The sequence below is a fragment of the Kryptolebias marmoratus genome, linkage group LG3, assembly GCF_001649575.2.
Source record: "Kryptolebias marmoratus isolate JLee-2015 linkage group LG3, ASM164957v2, whole genome shotgun sequence".
NCBI classification, from domain to species: Eukaryota; Metazoa; Chordata; class Actinopteri; order Cyprinodontiformes; family Rivulidae; genus Kryptolebias; species Kryptolebias marmoratus.
The window spans coordinates 18,512,601-18,535,206 of NC_051432.1; the positions used below are offsets into that span (position 1 = coordinate 18,512,601).

Here is a 22,606-nt window from a genome sequence, read left to right on the forward strand (position 1 = left end):
TCATATTTGCCTCTCCCCTCCCACCCATTCCCTGGCTGTCTCTCCTCTTGTAGGTCTGTGTTTAAGTATGGAGAAAAATGAAACGCTGGCTTCAGAGAAAAAAGGCCCAAAAAGAGAAGAAGGGATTAAGGACAAAAATCTCTTCAAAATTCAAATTGTGACTGAAAAGGGAGGCTGCAGTCACACATGGGTGTCAGGAACTGGGCTTCCTGCAAGACCGCTTTAAAAAGTTCAACTTTCTACTTTAAAAGCAACTCCATCCATCCATCCATCCATCCATCCATCCATCCATCCATCCGTCCATCCATCTATCCATCCATCCATCCATCCATCCGTCCGTCCGTCCATCCATCCATCCATCCATCCGTCCGTCCTTCCATCTATCTGATGAGAATCAGGGTACAGCCTGGACAAGTCACCAGTCCATCACAGGACTGCTCCCTAAACAGAACAATAAAATCAAACCAAACTGACATTTTCCCACCTTATTTAGATCAACAGAAGAAAAAAAAAAATCTTATTTGCATTTTTAAATGCATAAAACTAAAATCGGGGTTCATAGTTTGAAAAGAAACCTTTTAAAGTAGCTGTAGTTCGGAGAGTTTAATTTTGACCAAAGTGACGAGCTAACAGGTAATCTGTGTGAGGCTAAGATGAAAATAGATCACCTACAGCTTAAAAAAACTCCAATCTCAAACATTTCATGGCACAACACGTGAACACAGTTTTATAAATCTTTACTTTACTGTCAGTTTTAAATTACACAACCATTAAAATAGAATTATATTGCTTGCAAGTGCCAATAGTGGCAGCAGCTAGCTGTAGCACTTCCAGTATAGCCTGGGGATACTTCCAGCAGGAGTAATATATTATTTCTGCTTGAATAATTGTGTAATACTAACTTGGTGCCAACAATAATAACATTCACATAAACTGATATGATTTTTTTTATTATTAGAGAAGTTTTAAGAGAGCAGCAGTTTACTTTAGCCTTGATCCCCTGAGCTGTTAGCTCATCAGTCCGGTCTGCTTTTCCAAACTGAACTCATTCACAGCAGTATCTACAACAGGTAAGATAGTAGCTGTTCATAACGTTTTCACAGACCTCTACAAATAACCTTGAAAACCTTATTAAATTGTAACAAAATGAAGCTCTTTCGTAATGACAGCTGCTGTTCTGATTGCTCACTGCACAGGAATCGTGTTTTCGTATCAAATCATAACAGAATTTTCCTCCTCAACTGTCAGCTGACTTTTTTCCATCTCATGTGATGAAGCCCCTTTTTCTCCTCCCTTTATTCTTCCCAGCTGAAAGTGAGGACAGTCCAGAGTACACAGCTGGGATTGGTTATTATTTACAGGCTTGGCACTCACACACACACACATGCACACACACGAAGTCACACGCACACACACACACTCTGGAAATAAATTGGGTGAATCTGCTCCGCACTGAAGGAATGTGAGGCATATGTGTTTGTGTATTCAAGGTCTGGATGACAGAAGGAATGAAAGAAGGAAACCGAGGAAGACAAATTTTTTTTTTAAAGAAACAGACATGAGGCAAAACTGGAAATAATAAAAATAAAATGTACTAAAAATGGGATTATTTCTGGGATTCCGAGTATTCCTGGTTTTGTTTGTCAAACCCGTAAAAGTTAAAACCTCCTCTCCTTAGCTCCCCCTTTACCTCTGTCTGTTTTTTATTTCCCACTTCACCCCTCATATCTTCAGCTGAAAGACACAGCGTCTGCACTCAGTCTTTGTCATCATCCCTGGATTTATTCTTCCTCATCTTCAGTCTTTCCCACTCGCCTTGAGTGATTGGATCAGAGGACGGAAGGAACCTGTTGCCCTTGCTGATGGCCAGGAATGACAGGGAGAGAAAGTCGGGAAAGAGAGAGGGTTTTATGTTGCTCTTGTCTTGCTGCCAGATGGTTGGAGTGTGCTGTAGGAGAATATAGAGAGTAGTTATGAGTGAGGAGAAGGATCAGGGTGGAAAAGATGAGCAAGATGCTGTTAACAATCAGCATGAATGGGATTATTGCTTTAAGAAAATTCACTTTTCACATCAGAAATAACCACGCCATTGTTGCACACGACAGAGTCCTCCGTTTTGTCGTTCTTTGAAACATCATCTCCTCTTTTTGGCCTTTTGAACAACATTCAGCTTCATTTCCTTGACGTTCGATTTAAACCCCAATAAAAGGTTGAAGACTATACGTTGGTGTTTTAAGCAAAAAACAAATCTGTACCTGTTGTGATCGGTGATTTTTTGGCACTTCCTGGTGGACATGCTTGGCTCCTCCTACTGGTGGAGTCAGGTGGGTCCTTTGCACACCTGAAGGAGATGAGGCATCAGACGAGTTGGTGTATTTAAGGCTGTGGTGGGAACCAGATCAGCGCTGGAGCATTGCTTACCTCGTGGTAAAGTCTCCGAGCCAGCTCAGTAATCTGCCTGTAAAGTAAGAGATTTACTTACCTGTGTTTTTGTGTTCGTCCTCTTAGTGAGTTCCTGTCTGCCTGACATTCCAGTCTGGTTCCGGTTCCATCTGCAACAAACCAGCCTTGACTCCTCGTCGATGTCTTTTGTCTTCCTCAACAACCGATGCAGAACCTCACCTGACTATTTCGTAAGCCTTCAATCAGTTATCGTTTATCGCTCGTTTAAGATCCTCGTTTTATCACTTACCGCTTCTCCTCCGCTTTTCAGATTCCACTTCCGTTCCAGTCATCTCGTTCCTCACTGTAAATAAATACACTTACCTGATATCTGAGTCCTGTAGTCTGTCTACCACCAAGCTGTTGTTTTCTCTTCGACGTCAGAGAAACCTGACAGTACCAACATCCACGGCAATCTTATATCAGAAATACAATATAATATCAACAACAATTTCTATAAATAGTGTGTAGCTGGTGCTACAAAATAAGTCAGAATGACCTCAGGCTGAAAGGCAAAGGAAGTGAAAAAAATTATTTTTGCCATAATTGACTTCAGCTAACAATCTCAGTAACTAAAATAGCATTTAATCTACCTTTAGATTAAGTTTTCTAACAGGTATATCTTCAGAAATAATCCTTTGTCTCATAACCCCTATCATTTCCTTTGAAACTGATCATTTTTCTCTGCTGTAGTGCTGGGAAATCCCTTCATATAATGTTTGGCATCATTATGAAGCTTGGGGGGTTACTCTTTTTTTTTAATACAGGGCTGGAATTTCCGACAGCATCACTTCAGGCCAATAAAAACGGAGTTGCCAGGGGATACATTTCAACAAACTATGAATCAATTTAAAGCTTTTGAGATTGAAAAATTTAGAATAATAATTACTCAATATTGAAAAATTCCTTATTGTGACTCATTTATTGTGGTCACATTTACACTCCAAGTCAGTGAGGTTTCCTCCACATCCTACCACCAGCAGGAAGAAATACTTGCTCCATGATTTTTGTGTCCAGTGTTGTCTGGAAATATTTGAAGAGTATTTGCTGGGTTGCAGTTTGTAAAACAACAACAACAACAAAACTGTTAAGTTGCCTTTTTTTAAGTTTAAAAATGTACAGAGAGTCAGGAATAAAACCTTGTTCAGGCGAAAAACTCCACGATCTTTGTCTTGAGAAACCCCCCACCCCCACCCGGCCCTGACAGACGCCACCACTCCCTTTCTAAGTGCCGAAGACGCCAGTGTCAGCGCTGGAAAACACTACAGCCTCCACTGGTGGCTGTTGCAGACTCGCTCTGCAGAGTTGCATCATTTAGCACTGTCGAGATGCAAGAGAGGCCGAGAGACGGAGGGAGGGGGAAGACTGAGGCGAATAATGGGGAAAGTGTGAGGAAAGGAAAGGGTGGGAGCTCATTACGCCCACTCCTCACTCTACGTCTCCGCAGCCTGTTGGACATCGTTAAGAAGGTCTTCATGACAAACGATGGGACGGACAGCATAAATCAGAGCCGACAGCAGAGAAATCAAAGGTCCAACACAGTCACAAGTTTATAAAACTCACAGGAAACCGACTTCTTTCTGCTGAATTCTCTGAACAGGTTACGATCAGTTAATATCTTACCTGTTGTAGATAGATGTGTGAAGGCCCTCAGGTTGGAGAAACAGCTTCATTCTGACAAAAATGACAATGGCTTTGTAAATGTGGCAAAAAGGCAGCTAAAAGGAAAGGTAAAAATATCGAAAGGATGGCTAGAAACTAAAAGATGCAACAGACTAGCTAAAAGCTAAATGTAGCAGAATGAAAGCTAAAAGCTTAAAGTAACAAAAGGCTATCTATTGGATAAAAGTAGCAGAACGGTAGGTATAAGCTAAAGTCGAAAAAAAAAAGATAAAAGATAAAGCAGGAAAAGGAAAGCTAAAAATATCAAAAGGATAGCTGGATGCTAAAAGTAGCAACAGGCTAGCTAAAAGCTAAAAATAGCAGAACATGACCTAAAAGTAACAGAAGGCCACCTATTGGCTAAATGGAATAAGTATGCAGAAGTTATGAGATTACAAACAACGAGGAAAACAAAACAAAACAGAAAAAACAGTGCTGAGTCAGCGTTCACACCACCACACAACCATTTCATATAAAACAGATGGTGACAGAAACTGTTGTAATAATTAAAGATATATTTATATTTACATTATAGTTGTTTTAAGACAGCAGATTAATCCCCTTCAGCCGAGGCTCTGCTCAGACCAGCCATCGACTTGTCAGTCAGCTCAGAATCAAACCTTTCTCTCCAAACTGATTCCTCAAAAAGCTGCAACAGGTAAGATATTTCTGTTCATAACCTTTCCACAGAACCCCGGCTTCAAAAGAACCACTTGTGCTTTGGATTTTATGTCTTTATTTTTTTCTGAAAAGAAAACCTCTTATGTTTCGTACAACACAAAAACAAACTGTTTTTAGTGTCCTCCGTCTTTTGAACGTGTGTCTCGGGTGGACGGCGTGAAGTTCGAAGCACCTCCTGCTGTTTTCACGTCTCTCTCTCTCTCTCTTCATGTCGCCACTTCATTGTGTTCTTTGTGTTTTTGCCCACTGCTCTTCAAACAGGTGTCCAGTTTCAAATAATTCTGGCATTTTTCTGCTCGCACACACACCCACACGCTCACACACACACACACACACACACACATCTCTTTCTTCTTGCCTGTGTGCCTCTGACTTACAACAACAAAGCCTGCTGTCATCCTCCCTGTTGCATTGACGTTGCGTAAGACCCTAAAAGGACGTGGGCTAGAAAGATCAAAGAATATAAGTCCTAAAAAATAAGAGCTGACATTGTTAACGGGAGTGATGGGCTGTCGTTCGGCCTGCCTCCCTCCTTCGGTTTCTCTGCTTTCAGGTCAAACATCAAACCTGACTTCTTTTCTCTAACACCTCCCTCCTCCACCTTTTAAAATATAACTTTTTCAAGCTCCTCAAAAAAAAGTGTTAACTCTTCCAAGGAGAAGGGGGCAAAAAAAAGGAGCTGAGAAGGATATTGTGCACTTGGAGTGGGAAGGCTGCAGATTCCTAAGTGAGACAAGAAACTGGTGAGAAATGGAAGAAGGGAGTTAGAAAATGCACCAGGGGAGGAGCGGGGAGTGGGAGAGGTATGCTCTGCTGGAGGACTGGGAGAGGAAAACCACAGGAAGGAGAGGGAGAGGGAGAAGGGAGGGAAGACGAGAGGAGAGAGAGGGAAGTAAAAAAAAAAAAAAAGTAACAGGGAGGGAGAGGCCGGACCAGGGCAGCGAGGAAGCAAAGGTTTCCTGTGAGAGGTGGAAAGTCTCCCTGATGAGTGTGTGTGCGTGTGAGTCTGAAAATGTCATGTGTGATTTGGAGGGTGTTATGCATTAAAAAAGAAGAAGAAGAAAAAAGCTTAGAAACACAAACTGTGTTTGAATGTTGGCACTAGGAGCTCTGCTTCTCAAACTGCAGGCGTGGTCAGACCTCCGGTAAACGCGCCGTGAGGATTTTGGCTGGTTTCGTTCTCCACCTTGATTCAATTTTAGTTTTAAACACTGAATTCAGGAAAAAAAGTCCAACTTATTAGGAGAGTTTTGCAGACTGTAAACACCTCAGAGGACTGAAGTTACAACATCACTGATGACTATTGCAGGAATAAAAAAAAAGAAAACAAAAACAAACGAGCATCTAACCTTCTCTGAGACAATGAAAGGTCAGTGAATGCTACAGTTTTTAGCCAAGATCTCAAGCAATCTGTTAGACCTCAGAATATGTGTTGTGAACAACTCTCAGCTACTACCACATCAAATTTGATCGGAATATCTGTAAAATTGAATGAGTTATAGCCATTTTCGTATTCTCTAAGGTGAGTTGGCTGTAGCAGCCATCTTGAATTGAATTGGCTCCAAAAGTAAATCAGTTGTAGATGTACATCCAATAATTGCTTCCTGAAAGTTTCATGTTAATCCGTCCAGTGGTTCATGAGATATTTTGCTAACAGGCAGATAAGGTTGACTTCAACAGTTAATGCTACAGTTTTAGGCAAAGATTACTTGAAATTTGTCAGAGCTTGAAGTATGTGTTGGGAATCAGTTTCAGCTACTACCACACTAAATGTTAGGTCCATATCTGTAAAAATTACAAAGTTATAGCCATTTCTGTGTCTTTTAAGTTGAGTTGGCTGTGGCGGCCATCTTGAATTGGATTCGCTCCAGAAGTAAATCAGTTGTAGATGTCCATCCAATAATTACCTGAAAGTTTCATGAAAATCCGTCCAGCAGTTCATGAGATATTTTGCTAACAGACAGACACATGACCACACAGACAAAAACATTATTGGCCGCTTTCAGCGGAGGGCGATAACAACCCTGTTTATATCATTTGTGAGAAAAAAAAAATGTAAGTGAACATCGTTTGAGAGCAACCAAGTAAAAAGCCAGTGTTTTGTTGCACCGTGGGGGTCCATAAGAGGGCCTGGGCCTGCTGCCCGATCACAAATCATCAAGGGAAAAATAAGGGAGGAGCTGCTGGAGGTTTTGAGTCTTGTGCGTGTTTACTGGTGTGAATCTGGTCTGCATGCGTGCCTGGATACATATGGCCCTAAAAGTGTGTGTGTGTGTGTGTGTGTGTGGATTAACAGTGCTTCCAGCAGTGTGTGTGTGTGTGTGTGCACGAGAAAAGTCAGTGAGGCTGCTGTGGAATGAGAAACCAGTGCGGTGAGGTAGCTGGCGAGGCCGCAGTCGGACCTAAACACTGACTTCATTGTGGTTTAGCCTCTGCCTTATATTATGTCGGTGGGACTGTGTCGGTGACTGCGGAAGAATTTGTGGCGACGGCGAGTTTAGGACTTGAAGAGGTGTACACGCATGGCTGGAGGGCTGCCGGTTTGAATTCGGCCAGCAGATGTAAACCGTGAGCGTTTCCAACTGCCGGCTGTCATTAGGGAGCCGTGCAGCGGGACACCCGGCCCAGGTTTTGCAGTTGTGTCGCAGAACTCCAGCGAACCCACGTCTGGCGCCATTTAAGAGGCAAACACGGCCTGAAAGCTGCAGTTCAGAAAAAAAAAAAAAACAGACGCCGGAGAGCATTTTTGGGGCTCTGGGTGTAAGGTTTCAACTAAACGCAGGGGAAAAGTTTCCAAATTTTGGTCAAATAATAGCTTTTTTTCCCCTCTCTCTCTCTGTCTGTCTGTCTTCTGAAGATTAGATGAGGAAATCTGACAAATTCTCTGTTCAGTGCCTCAACATTCAAGCTGGAGTCAGACTGGATTGTTGCAGCTCTGACGGAGAAGACCGAATGGAGAACCCAAAGTGTTAAACCAACACCAGATTGTAAATTAGAGCCGACATGGCGGGGCAGACAGTAACACTGCTGTTGCCTCCTGTTTGTTTTATTTGACCAAACAAGAGAAATGGTGGCAAAATTAGTTGTTTTTTCCTCCAGGAGAAGGTTGGTTCTTCAGTCTCATCAAAGAAAACGTGCATGCTCACGAGCACCGAGGGACTAAATGCTCAGAAGTGGCATTAAAGACATGGTTCAGCTCCAAAAGACTGTTAACAATTGTGAAGGACCGAGTTAAAGTAGGAGGAGTCACAGGAGATATTAGAAAAATAGTCTCTTTTATTTTAACCCAACAATTATAACTAACAAAAAGACAAACTGAGCTCATAAAAGAGGTCAAAAAAGACAAAAACTGAACTGAGGCAAAAAGATGCAAACCCTGGCTGCACAAACAAACATACTGACCTTTCTTAAGAAATGACACACAGGGGTTTATATACTGGCTGATCAGACCAATTAAGACACAATAGGGGTAACTAAACAGAATACAATTACAAACAACACAAAACAAATAACAGCACAGCTAAGTTTGGCTAAACTAAAGACCCAAAAATGAAAACCCAAAATATTAAACTTTAAACACTCATATTTACTTAAAATACAGAAACTTATCTAGACAAAGAAACTACAAATTCCCCTCGCCAGCAGGAACTAGTGGTGCAGTCCAATCAGCATTTGAACCTGCTGAGCCCTGGCCCCAATCTTTTGTCTGGCAACTCCAAGGCAGGTAAGTACCGGCAAAAACAAACACAAAGTTAATTTTAAGCAACAAATTAAATTGACAAACACATTTGTTACTAAATGGGCGCGCTAACAAATAGAACAAATGTATCCAAATCAACTAATAAATGTTTTTATTGCAACTAAAATATTATTGTGTTTGTATGAAAGAAAAAATATAAATAAAGTGTATAAAAGGAGTTACTGACATTAAGGCTTTAGAGTGTGGCCATGGATTTGGCCATCACAACAATCAACATCTTACCTGTTTACTTCTGACTCTGGCTAGTCCAAGCGCGACCAAGACCGATGTGGCTTGCTGACATCTTGAAACATCTCCAGTCTTAAAAAAATAATTTTGGTGCATCAAACCTTTTTTTAAAAAAAATAAACATATAATATTTCTGCCAGAAGTGTTCCCAGTGCTACAACTGCAATTAGCTCTTACAGATAACCACCGGACTCTGTCGAAATAAGCATGCGATGCAAAACTTACGACAGCGCAAAGGTTTACAGACTACTCTTTGCATGATCTGCACAGATTGTTTTTTTTAGATAAGAGTTATTAAAAAACAGCAGCAATCCACTTTGGTCCTGGCTCTGCCGTTAGCCGTTTGCGTCCTCGTCCAACATTTTCTGCTCCGTTCGCACCTCCCGTCCACACACAGAATTTGATTGAGCAAAACATTTGAAAGCAGCGGAAACTCTCAGAAACTCGGTTTCGTCTCTGTGTGGACCGAATATGAGCAGCTTCTTAAAAGCAGCCTTTTTTTGGTGCACATTGTCGCACAGAAACAAACAGTCGAGTTGTTCTTGCCGGGTTCTCTGAGTCTGTGTCGCCGTTAAACTTTAACTGCGTGCTCTTCATAAATGAGCGGAAATTTTGATCAATGACCATGTAAATAAATAAAATAACAAACTGGGGTAAATCTTTAGCCGAAGAATGTTCTTTTATTGTTTTTGGATGTGTGGTTAGTGGGAATGCTCTCGCCCCCTAGTGGTGTGGCACCTTCATTTCCCCTGGCAGCTCCGAAAGCCGGAAAACTTGTATTTCGTGTCATCTTTGGCCACAGCTGTCAACCATTTATTTTCCTGCAGGTTCAACGATTTATTGCAGCTTCATTCTTTTGGTTTCTCCCGGGGGGGGCGAGGAGGCTCACTCTTTGAAGCAGATATTTGGATCTTTAGTCATTCGGTTTAATAAGAGCGCAGGATGACTCAAGGACCAGGGTGGCTGTTTTTGTCTCGTGTGTCATCCGATGTATGAAAACAACCAAAGTTGGAGCACCACTGCCAAAACTTGTTTTGCATCTCAGATTTAAAACCACAGAAACACAGAGAAACACAGTAACACGCCATTATGAGTTGTTCCCCCCCTCTTAAAAAAAACAGTAGCAGTTAAAATATTCCACTGCGACACAGCACAGGATCAGTCACTGAGTCCTGTTGGCATCAATATGTCTTTTTTTTATATAAACCAGTTAACAAGCCTGCAGCAGTAACTTGCAGATAAACTTATTTTTTGACTGTTAGAGAAGAAGAATACCAAATATAATGCATCTGAATAGACTAAATTAAACATTACGGTCTTTGATGGTACAGTAACAGAAAATACAAGGCCATATTTGCAATTCTTTTTAAAGCATGTTAGGAAATATTGTCAGTAATTCTAAATGTGGTGCATCTGTATGAATCGACTGTAACATGACGGTATACTGAAATATATGGAGGTTTTTGACAAGTGCTAACCAAGCCTGCCTATTTCAACGTGTGCCCCAGAAAGATTTGTATTTTTAAGGGTTGGAAAGCTTTATGCTTTTGCGTTTGCTTCAAAAAAACAAAAGATGGAGACACCCGTTCCCTTAGTGGGAACGCACAAAATGTCAGGTTAGAGCTGAAAAGGGAGGAAATGTTTAGTTTTCAGCTTGAGTTATGATTAAAAACCAGCATAAACAGAATTAAATTAAAGACCTAGGATTCCTTGAAGGAAACTGAGAAACGTCGAAGTCAGACATGCTTTGCTCAAACCTTAAAAAATAAAGTCTTGCACAATCTAACACAATATTGTGAGATTTAACGTAATGTACCACTGCTCTGAGCACGTGCTGGGGATGACTCGCAGCCACTGCCACATAAAATTTTAGCTCAATATGTGTAAAATTTATCTGAGTTTTTGGCATATTTGTGATTTTTAAGGTCAGTTAACTGTGGCAGCCATCTTAAACTGTGATGACTCCCAAAGTTAATCAGTTGCAGAGGCACATCCAGTGATTATTTTGAGAGAGTTTCGTTCAAATCCGTCCAGTGATTCGTGAGATATTTTGCTAACAGATGCCAACACAGGGAAAAACATCATGCATCCTATCACTTGTGTCATGTCTGTCCTGGAAAGCACACCAGAATCCTTCTTTGTGAACAAGACAAACTTGTATCGTTGAAGTCATTCAGCTGGTTACTTATTTGTGTTTTTAATTCTTCTCTGCAGGGCAACACAAGGCAGCCATCATGCTCTCACTGGACGAGCCGTTGGACTTGAAGCTTCCCTCTGGACGAACACGAGTTTCTGTGATTCTGGGAAAGAGGGCTTTTTTCCCCTCCTCCTCCACACGCGGCCCCCTCATCGCCTCCCGCCCTCGGCTGCAGTGCACGCCATTCCCCTCACCTCCCTCCTCACCAGGTGAGCTCCAGGCAGGAAAACCTGGTTCACGAGCACGCGGCCTCCGAGAGAACGAGCTCAGCCCTAACACATGCACACGACGGCGACAAGGCCAAGCTGCAAACGAAACTGTCTCGGATAATTCAATACAGCGATGAGCCGATCCTCTGTTTGCACCTTTACCAGTAATCTAATACAGAAAATCCAATAATCTGCAGATCTTTCCTGTCCTCGCACAGACACAGATTGTTAGATTCGAGGGTGCTGCCTGTAACACGAAGAGCACGACAGCAACACGAAATGATCTCAAATAAAATGACAGTCTACCATGAATTGAAGGAATGCATGCCGCCTGCCTCCCTGCTCACCAATGTTTTATATCTTCTGTTGAGGAAAGGTTAATCAGTTACAGACGCACGCTGAATGATTATTTTCTGCAAGTTTCATTAAACTTCCTCCACTGGTTCACGAGCTATTTTGCTAACAGACAGACAGTCACCTTTAAACAGTCCATGGCAAATATTCAAAGAAAGATGTTGTGCAATCCGTCAGCAGGCGTGCGGTTAACGTACAGAAAAGTAGCATCACTGTGTTAAAACCTTACTCTCCATTCTCAGATTCCCAGTCTTCTCAGGAGCGACCCGGGTCCTGCTTCACCCCCCCAGCCATGGACCTCAGCCTGTCACCTCCCTCTCACCGTGCCCCCTCCCTCTCCCCATCTCCTTCCTCCCCCTCTTCCCCTTGCCCTTCCTCCCCCCTGGAGTCCCCTCAGGACAGTAGCAGCAGCCCTCAGCCGCAACTCTTCTCTCGGGTGAGTGAGGCAGAAATAACAACAACAACAACAAAAACAAAAAAAGGTGTCCGTTTGCAGTCAGGTCAGGGTTGAAATCCTCCTCCAGCACTGACAAACAATATCAATCAGAAACCATTTATATTGTTTATGATCTTTTTGATTTGAAGACCTAACTTTTAAAGTTTTCAACTCTTCGGCACCCAGTTACTCAGCCGAACTTCTTGTCTTTTATGACCCCAAAGCGCTCTTAAATCCTCCAGCCGGGTGCTCTCAGTCAGGCTGAAGTCTGAAGTAAAGCTCAGAGAGGGTCAGTCCTCAGACTCTGGAACAACCTGCCCCCTGAAATTCACACCGCAGAGTCTGTCCAGTCTTTTAAATCCCACCTCAGAACTCACTCTGAAACCTCCTCTCCTCTGTTAGGAAGCAGCTCATCATCATCTTTATCAACGCAGTGCTGACGGAGGAGCTTCTCAGCGAGGTTATCCATTTTACCTCCCGATCAGAAGCCTGCAGAGGGGCTTCAGCTTTCCCTCCTCCACAATCATCAGCCCACACCGGGAGAAGCCACTCTCCCCTGAGCCCTCGCCGGACGGTCAGCTGGTCTGCCGATGGAGGAAGGTAGACATGAGTATATTAACATTTGATGTGAAGTTCAATAAGCCAAACCCAGCCTAAAGAGCTCATGTTTCTCAGCTCCAAAACATCAAATACAGGCTTCTGTAGAACTTGTTAAACTGAGGAGGTAAATAAATCATGTCAATCAGGTATGTTGAAGCAGGGAAAACGTCTCAAACATACAGGGACCACTGCAAACACAAATGAATGCATTTTAAACCCCATCTGCTGGATCTGAGTGCAGGTTTGTTTTATTTTGCATCAAGCACCTTAAAGTTTAAACCTAAAGACTGTTAAAAAAACAGTTGTTGAAAATGAATTATAAACAGTGTGCAGTCAATAATTCAACATCTGATTTCTGCTGTTCAAAAATAAATAAATTAAAAAATTAAAAGGGATGCAGTTTTTACTTTGACCACTAGATGGGGCTGCGAGCAAACTACAAAAACAACCTGAAAGTGACAGAAAAGAAGATCAAAACTACAATTCATTATTAAATATTATTTCATGTCATTTATCAAGCAAAATACAATTTTGTTGTTGTTGTTGTTGTTTTTTTTTTACATAAAATGTAAAAATTGTACATTGAAATGCTGTAAATGTAAATGTCAAGATGTCCTATAATCCTCCTTAAACTGGTCACTTAAAAAAATTGATCATGTCATTTCGTAAATTGATTATGATAGACTAATTAGAGATCATTATTAGAGATAACATATTTAAGAAGAGGTAAAAATATGAAACAGATTTAACATGCATCACATTTTACAATTTATTTTATTTTTGCTCTCATCTATAGCCAAGAGAAACACATTTAGTTTTATAGTTGTTAATAATGATAAAATGACACAAAAGTAAAAACGTAAAGTACTTAAACTCAAAGTATGGCATCAGAGGCTAAATAAATATTTCTATTTAGGATATGGTGTATTTGCATGTTCAGTATATAAACATCAACCACACATTTGAATTCATTTGTATAAATGGCAAAAAAAAAGAAAAAAAGAAAAAACAACAACAACTGTCATTTGTTATAAATGTAAATTTACAATGCTTATAGATGGTGAGTTGATACTGGATGGACCATTCAGATGTGACTCATAAAAACAAGTATACTGTAAAAACTTTAATTATGGTTCACAGAGTCCACTTTGAATCAGTCAGTTTTACAAAGACTGAGCTAAAATGTTTCATGGAAGCAGCTGAAAGTCTCCACAGCATATCCTCCAAATCTTAACAGATCTTTATTTAAAGCTTTTGCATGTTCATTAAAAACAGCTTTTATGTTTTTAGGGTTTCTAGGGTTTTTGTTATGAGACAGCCTTGTTCCAAAATGGATAAAATTCATATTTTTCCCCCTCAAATTTTATTTTTTGTAATAAATGTTCAAGCAGTTGAAAACTTTTTTCATGTTATCATGGGGTGTTGCATTCAGCGTTTTGAGGAAAAAAAAAAAAAGAAAAAAGAATTGAATCTGTTTTGGAATAAAGCTGTAGCATAACAATAAGTGGAAAAAGTGAGGTGCTGTGAATACTTTCCAGATGACTGTGTTTATTATATTTAGAGTTTAAACATGACCAGCCTTGGTGGGATCATAAGTAAGACCTGAAACCAAACCTTTGGATTAAAAACGGCAATATTTGAGTGTTTAATGCAACACGCTCAGCCCTCGGCTTCTTTCTCCCTTCTAGTGTCGCCTGCTGTTGGACTCACTGCAGGACCTGGTCGATCACATTAACGACTTCCACGTTAAACCTGAAAAAGACTCAGGGTACTGCTGCCAGTGGGAGGGCTGTGCACGGAACGGGAGGGGCTTCAACGCCAGGTAACTGAATTCTCTCTCACACACACACACACACGAGCCAAAAAAATAAAGTTGAGTTGTTTGAGACAAGTGTAAGGTTACTCAAGTAGCTCAAGCAGTCAAAATAATACTTTTTTTTCTTTTCCATGACAATTTAATTAAACATATTTCTCTACGTCGCAGAAGAAGAGAATCGCAGGTTCTAACCACTAAAGAAAAAACGTTATTTACTTAACACAGGAAGTGATGTTATGGTGAAATGCGGTGTCAAAGTGACAACCACTCCTGTGATCAGTACATAAAATGACTCACCTGCAAAGTCAACAACTTGCCCTTTGGTGTAATCTTGTAGGTCCGGGTGCCGTGAGTGGTACCACACTTAAATATTTCAAAGAACTTCAAAGATCCCGACTCTCTTTTGGTAATCTTGGTCTGTATTGCTCCATGTCAAAATTTGTGGTAGGGAAGGACCCAACGCAGAAACTTTTGTTATTCATAAACAAGGAAGATGCCACAGACAGACTAAGGAGAAATGAACAGAAACTTGGGAACAAGGACAAAAAGAAAAAGAGAACAAGTAACAAACTTGGCTAAAATGACTGACATAAGAGCTGGGGAAGATAACAAACCGGTTGAAGTGATGGGAAATAAAACAAGGTAATAAATATTAAAGGTAACCAAAAACTTGTGAAACAATGTGATGTGAAACAATGATCAGGTGTGGTGAGCAAATAAGAGCAGACCCAACAAAAGAGTGTGTGAAATAAAACAGCAAGTGAGGGTGGCGACACTGATAACAGGATCGGAGTAAACTCACACACAGGCATAAATCCAACATGTCAAACAAAAGGAACCTGCAAACTGGGGCACTCCAGGTTACTCAAGGTCTTACAAAGATTTTACTTTGGACTTCGTCTGCCTTTTCACTCGTTTTTTAGGCAAACGGCGAGGTATGATGTGGGCCGTGAAAAAAAAATGTGAACGGCTTAGAACACAGTTGTGCAAGCCGTGCACACAAAAGGCTTAGTTATAAAATGCAGCTACACGGTTCACTGGTTTGCTTGGTAACAAACACTCAGAATTCAGTGAGACTAAAACAGAAAATGTCTCTATTTAAAGAATGAATTAACATCTTTTTTTTATTGTGGCCATGTCGCAGAACTGTTTTATAAGAGAGCACATTGAGACATAAAAAGCCCCCAAAATTCAAAGGATGGACCAATATTGTGCTGAAACATAACAATCAGCTTTAAGAACCAGCTTTAAAATGGAGCTTTAGCTAAAAACTTAGCATGACCTGCTAATTACCAACTTTGTTACCAGCAGCCTGTCACAAACACACATTTTCTTCCTGTTTCCTATAATTGAATCTATAAAAAAATACCAAAGATAACACAGTTTGATGCATGAAAGGTGCCTCCTGAGAGCTATTAAAAGTTGACAGCTGGAGGATGATTTTTGGTCATATCTTATTTTGTTTTCCTTTTTTTAAACACTCAACTTTTAGATATTGTTTATTTGCTGCAGATTTTTGTTTTAGGCCAGACACTCGTTTCTCAGTTTTTAGGTCAGGTAGAAGAGCTGAACAGAAAGAGAAAAAAAAAAGCAATCGAAGTTCGAAGGAAAAACTATAAAAGACCTTTAGGAAATCTGAAAAACCTGGAAGGAAGCTATGATGAAACTAAGGTGGTCCAAAACTCTACTGTGCATCACGAGTGAACACTTTTTATGAATATTGCTTTGTTTTTTATGCTTTTTCTAGGTACAAAATGCTGATTCACATCCGCACTCACACAAATGAGAAGCCGCACCACTGCCCCACCTGTAACAAGAGTTTTTCACGGCTGGAGAACCTGAAGATTCACACCCGCTCACACACAGGTGAGTTTAATTCTGGCACAGTGAGTACATTAAACCTGAAGGAAAGGTTCCTAGGTTTTTATCGTTGACAATACTTTGTGGTCTGTTATGACGAACTCCGTCATGGCAACATCTATCAACACACATCACTAAGCAACAAAACCAAAAATATTACAAGTATTTTTTCCTGGTAGAGCTTCTGTAATGTAACTCTATTAAAAGGTGTGGAATCTGCATATTAATAGTTTGGTTAGATGTTTTGATACTGGAGCGGACATTATTACCATCTTAACTAAAGAAAAAGTTATATGAAGCTGTGTTTAACACTAAAATATTTAAATTAACCAAATGTTTGGTCTTTACATTCAGTTCTGTGTAATTTTACTTCTCCATATCATAACAAAAGGGCAGTTTTAGGAAAGGGTAAATGAAAAGTTTCAATTTGATCCATGCAGGTTGTGTTAAATGTTACAAGACAAATGATTCATAGAGATTTTCAATGCTACATTGGAAATACGACACTGTGACATTGTTGAAATCAGATCTCATGTCAAATGATCCATCAGACAGGTCATCAAACAGCCACTTATCATAAACAAATCCAGCCTGAAGATGGCTAAAGATTTTAGACAAAGGTCAAACACCCTCAGTGACCTGCGGTTTTAAAAGGACTTCCATGAATGTCGCGTAAAACGTCCGGTTCAACCTACCTGCATGGATGGAACAGACTACACTCGAGTCGGATCTTGTGTTGAAAAGCAAACATTCAGACTGTTTTTGTTTTGCTTTGTGTGTTACGTTCCACTCTCATACAGAGAGTCACTGAGCCACGACCACAGTCAACTAACACACTCGAGATATCGATCAAAGACGCGTCCTTGCGTGATATTTTGGAACGCTTGATCCTAAAGCAAACACCGCCGATCCGCTACTTTGTTGTTTTGCATGATTCATAAAAACACCCAGCCAGTACAGATGGTGTACTTTTCTTTCCTCAAAGAAGGATTATAGTTGTAAAGTTCTGAACATCAGTCACACCGTTTTTACAGCGAGCTGCCAAAATGCTATTGGGGAAGTTTGTTTAACCCTTCAGGTGGCTGTCACCTCTTCAACTTCCTCATACTTCAGGATGGTGTTAGCTTTATTGATCTCATTTAGGTCAGTGTCACTATCATTATCAGGTCTCATAACCTTTGAGAAATTCTTGAATCCCATTCTTTGCAAGAGAAGAAAACTTGCGTCAGTCTCTCATCTATCAATGGTAAACATGGGTAGTTTTTAGATCTTTGAAATGGGGTTCTGAAATGGGAAGGTTATGAACAATTAATATCTTAGCTGTTGTTGATACACTTTAATTCTGACCAGATTAACGAGCTAACGGCCAGTCCGAGTGGGGCCAGAACCAAAGTGGGCTGCTGCTGTTTCAACACGGCTCCAATCTAAAGAGAACACTGTTTTCTAAACCTTTACATCGCTGCTATTTTCACATTACATCATCCTTTACATCAAATCCTATGGTTATTTGCAAGTGCAGCATCCCCGGCAGCTAGCTGTTGCATATCCAACAGGAATATTATAATATTTGCTTTAAAGTGGACTTGTTAAAATGACAGTATCAAGTGACTTATAACCTGAGTGGTCGGAGCTGTTGCTTCTTGGCAAGAAGGTCGCAGGGGTTTGCATGTTTCCCTGGGTACTCTGGTTTTCTCTCACAAACCAAAAACATGCATGTTAGGTTAATTAGTAGCTCTAAATTATCCCTCGGTGTCAGTGAGAGCATAAATGGTTGTTTGCTCTACGTGGCCCTGTGATGGACTTGTGACCTGTCCAAGTTGTGTCCTGCCTCTCATACAGTCACCGCTGGAGATATGAGCCACCTCCCCACAACCTGATAAAGAAACTGGATGAACTGGTGAACTAAACCTGAAAAAAAACAGACAGACAGTAGTTGATTTCGAGGGTAATGAGGGGATATATGCAAAAACTACAGTTAGCAAAATGACTAAAACACTTCCTGCTTAACCTGCCTCCACTTTACTCCTGTAAACTAACCCCATACAAAGGTGCTCAACTTGTTCCACACCTACAAGGAAGTTTACTGGTAAAATTTACATTTTAGCTGCAAAGAGACATTAAATACAAACAAAAAACAATCCTGCAATTCAGTCATCCTGATTTGTTAGTCAGAAACAAGTTTGCAAGAAGAGTTCAGTGCGTGCCATAAAAATTTCAGTTTGCATCTCAAAATCCACCCCTTTAATTCAGTATTTTTTGTTAATTTGAGCACAGATAATATAATTATAAGTTAAGATTCTGTGTGCATTAGCTTTAACATTTTATTGTTTTGAGTTTAGACAGTTGTATAAATGTTACTGTCCAAGCTCCAAACATGGGACATGAAAACTTAAGTGTATATCTGACTTATAGTAGCCAAACATTTGTTGTCAAGAAAAGTTCAAGGATGTAGTATTTTTTTTAACATCACGTGCAAGGTTCTGAAAGGAAAAAAAAAAAAAAAAAAAAACTTCCTGTGGCTGTTAGCAAATATTGGCTTAAGCGTTCCTTGTTTGCTGTGGTTTTTCCTAAGAAAGCGTGGGGGATGTTGGGATGTAAAGCTCACTGAGACCTGTCGATCCAACAATCCACCACTATGCTGCTCAAACTGTCAAACAAAGAAAAGCAGAAAGCAGAATCAACATCAGAAACCAGATCTAACTTTTTACAACCCTACATAAAAACTTAGAGCTATTAATAAATCTTTATTACTGAGTAATTTTATTTTTCAGGTCAGCCAGACATTTATAACAATTTTATGACAGCAGAGGATGGTTTTAACACTAAACAATCTGCTCTATTGTACCTTTAAGACACCTTTAACTTCTTAAATTTGCGAAGCTTTCACCTTGTGTGGCTGCCTTTTAATAAAATTAAAAAAAAAAATGTAACTAAAGGTAAACAATAATTCTGACTTCAAGGAAAAACTAGAAAATGAACCCTGGCTTTTTTTTCTGGGATCCTTTAATTGTTACCAACCTCCAAAGGTGAAGGCAGAGCAATATTGTTTTTGCCTACATCTATGCAAGTGTGTGTTTATTTGTACCTTTTGGTGTGGTAGTAGCTGAGAGTTATCACAACTCATACTCTGAGTGCTAACAGATACAAAATCATGCAAGGTACTGCATAAGGTTGTGCATGATGTTTTCAAACTTTGCTCAAAACAGCTATTTCTCAGCACAAAATGGATTTCAGTCTACAACACCTGCATGAAAGGTGGCAGGTGATATGCATTTCTTCCAGGAATGCTGGGCCTTTCACGTGCTTTTGTTTTCTGTGTCTCCCTTCAGTTTGTTTCTCACGTCCGTTTCTGTCTTCCTCCAGGTGAAAAGCCCTACATTTGTCCGTACGAAGGCTGCAGCAAACGCTACTCCAACTCCAGTGACCGCTTCAAGCACACCCGCACCCACTACGTGGACAAGCCTTACTGCTGCAAGATGGCCGGCTGTTTGAAGCGCTACACAGACCCCAGCTCACTGCGCAAGCACATCAAGGCACACGGGCACTTTGTTGCCCAAGAGCAAGGCCCCTCCCCCAGGATGGGGATGGGGGTGGCTTTCCCTGGGCGCCGTGGTGCCCCTGAGCTGCCCTCTGTAACGGGGGCACACGTCGTCATCCCCGGGGCTGCTGCGGCTCTCCTTGGGGGCCTCGGGACGTCGTTGCCGTTCTCTGCTCTGTGCCACTCCAGTGCCTTGGCTCATCACGGGGCACCTCTCCTTTCCATGGGCGGAGGAGGGGGCTGCAGCTTTGGGCCCCTGGGCCTTTCAGACTCCACTCTGTTACACTTTGGACTCTCAGCTGGATCGGTGCTGGGCCTGGGTGCTCTGGGAGGTCTGGGGCAGGTACTGAGGAAGGAGCCAGAAGACAAGGAGGACGAGGACGAAGGAGAGGAGGGTGAGGTTCTGAACCTGTCTGCAGGGCTGGGACCACGACAAAGCGATCCTTTGTCTTGGGTTGTTGTTCCGTCAAAGGCATTCTTCCTAAAACCAACTGCTGTCAGCTAAGATATGCAGTTGGATCTTTTTTTTTTATTATTATTTGCATTTACAGTAATGTTTACAGAACATACAGAGCGTGTACATTGACAATAGATCAACAGTTTTTGTCAGCTTTAGAGCAATAAAACGCTTTTCAGTTATCTTAGCTCCGTGACGACTGATGATTCACATCAGGGGTGATTCATCTATGATTCAGCCTGTGTTAATGTTAACTTTGTCAGTTTGTCTAAATCATAAAAAAAGTTATAAAACACTTATTATGGTATGTAAAAATGAGGGTCAACATAACTACAGCCTTCAGAATGGCATTTTCACAAATCAGTACGGGAAGTCATTAAGGTTTTTACTTTTAAGTGGTTCCAGTGAAAAACCTGGGAGGGTTATAAACCAGTTATAAAAAAACACATTTAATGTCTGGTTTAGTTTTCCAGAGCCAGAGCTCTAAACCATTCCATTACATCAGTAAATGTTTGATCCTCCCTTTCTTGTACTTTTAGTTTCTGTAGAGAATCAAGGTGACGAGTTGCAGGGTACACTAAGAAATGGTATTCAGCCTTACTAACACCCCTTATCATAACTTCCCTTTGACTTTTGCAGCATTTGTTTTAGCAGACAATCATTTGTAATAGATCTATTACACCAGACTGCGGCAGAGTTTGACCCCCGACAACGCCACTGATGGCTTTTACTTTTACTCAAGATGCCATAAAAGTCATTATGATTGGAAAACAAAAACCCTTGTCATGAGAATACTAAAACTGACATACTCTATATCCAATGAGGAATGAGATCCTGTAATTAAGGGTTAAAATGTGACACCACCTCCTATAAAATTGAAAGCATATTTGATAATAGTTATATGTTTATTCAATGGATTTCCAATTATTACACATCAAATTATTTGATAGCTATTCCATGTGCAGAAGGTGACTTTTTTGTTTTTTTTTACTACGATAGTCTTGTGTGAAACGTGCACCTGAGAGCACGCTTCACCTGTTCCGTTTTCAAATTTCCCAACAAATTCATTGAGCCACCTGTGAAAAACAAGAGGTCTGCTGACTACCGGTAACCTAACGAAGTCACGGAGCAGCGGTCTTATCATTAGCTGCTTTGTTGCTTATTTTAGCTTAGCTTAGAGGGTATCCTTAACCCTGACTTTATTTGGTACATTAAAAATGTGCATGGAGGAACGCAAAGCTGACGATGTGGCTCTCAGGGTCACAACAAGACAAAGAAAATTGACGCGACTGAATGTAGGTTTAAGGCTAACTACACTGTTCGCTGTTTATATTTGCTTATTTGTCGTTCTGCTAATCATCCAAAGACAACGATCTAGGCAACGATCAGCCCAGATTTTTTAAAATCACGAAATAAAGATGTTCACTCAACAAATTAGACAAAGATGTGTAACGGTACACATTTGCTGAAGATGATTATTAAGAAGAAGAAACCCCTCTGGGGTCTCTCTAAAGACATATTTTCTATTATTCACATCTCTCATAAAGTCCACCTGCATAATTGCATGTTCCTGCATGTTAAAAATGTTTGTATTTTATCATGTGAGTTTGTTAAAGCTCACATTGTCCTCAGTTTGTAGTGGTAAAATTATAACAATTGTCTGTCTGTTGCAATACCAAATGTGCACTTTTATTTTCTTTTTTTAAACAAACGATTTGAATATTTTTAAAGAGAAAATGGTTGACAATGGCCACATGTGGCCAATATCCATATTGGTTTACTTTGTATTTTTTGCACATTGATTTATTCAGATTAGTATATCAAAGTCGATTAAGTGCCTTGTGTTTCAGCTGAAATATATCACACAGTTGAAACATGCAGAGAAATATTTACCCAGATGTAAAGGTGTTGAAATGTAATTGTCATTCCTCGTTTTTTTTGTAAGAAAACATATGACTTGACAACAGATGTTCTTTGTACATCCGGACCTGTTGAAATTATTTCCATAAACTTCATCAGTGTTGATTCTTTGACCTTGACGTCACGTCAATAAAAACATTTTTTTAAAAAATTATTTTTCTACCCTTCATTGTGCTTGATACACACACTTTTATTGCAACCCTGTTTACTCGTTTTACGGTATATCTGACAAAAAGAAATACAATAGATACAGGAACCATTTTGATCATTTGTGAGTTATTTTGTTTTAATCTGGAGTTTTGTTTTGTGAGACTTATTTTAATTTCAGTTTGACTTTAAGGCCCTTTCTGAGTGTTTTGTTGAAATGAGGGTTTCACTGACCCATTGTCTACAACAAATGAAGGTAAAACAACGCCAACAACAACAAAAAAATGTTATTCAGAGCT

At 40.4% G+C, this 22,606-nt stretch overlaps 1 protein-coding gene across 1 annotated transcript in view; it reads left to right on the plus strand.

The window, feature by feature from the left end:
• Positions 1-22,314, plus strand: part of LOC108231295 (zinc finger protein GLIS2-like) — a 27,895-nt gene extending 5,581 nt beyond the window's left edge. Inside the window, exons 2-7 of the mRNA XM_017408246.2 lie at positions 10,988-11,179; positions 11,776-11,969; positions 12,372-12,569; positions 14,258-14,391; positions 16,133-16,251; positions 19,609-22,314. Coding sequence (XP_017263735.1) covers positions 11,008-11,179; positions 11,776-11,969; positions 12,372-12,569; positions 14,258-14,391; positions 16,133-16,251; positions 19,609-20,288 — 1,497 coding nt within the window. The 5' untranslated portion in view covers positions 10,988-11,007 and the 3' untranslated portion in view covers positions 20,289-22,314. The remainder of the gene's footprint in view (positions 1-10,987; positions 11,180-11,775; positions 11,970-12,371; positions 12,570-14,257; positions 14,392-16,132; positions 16,252-19,608) is intronic.
• The last annotated feature ends 292 nt before the right edge of the window (positions 22,315-22,606 follow it).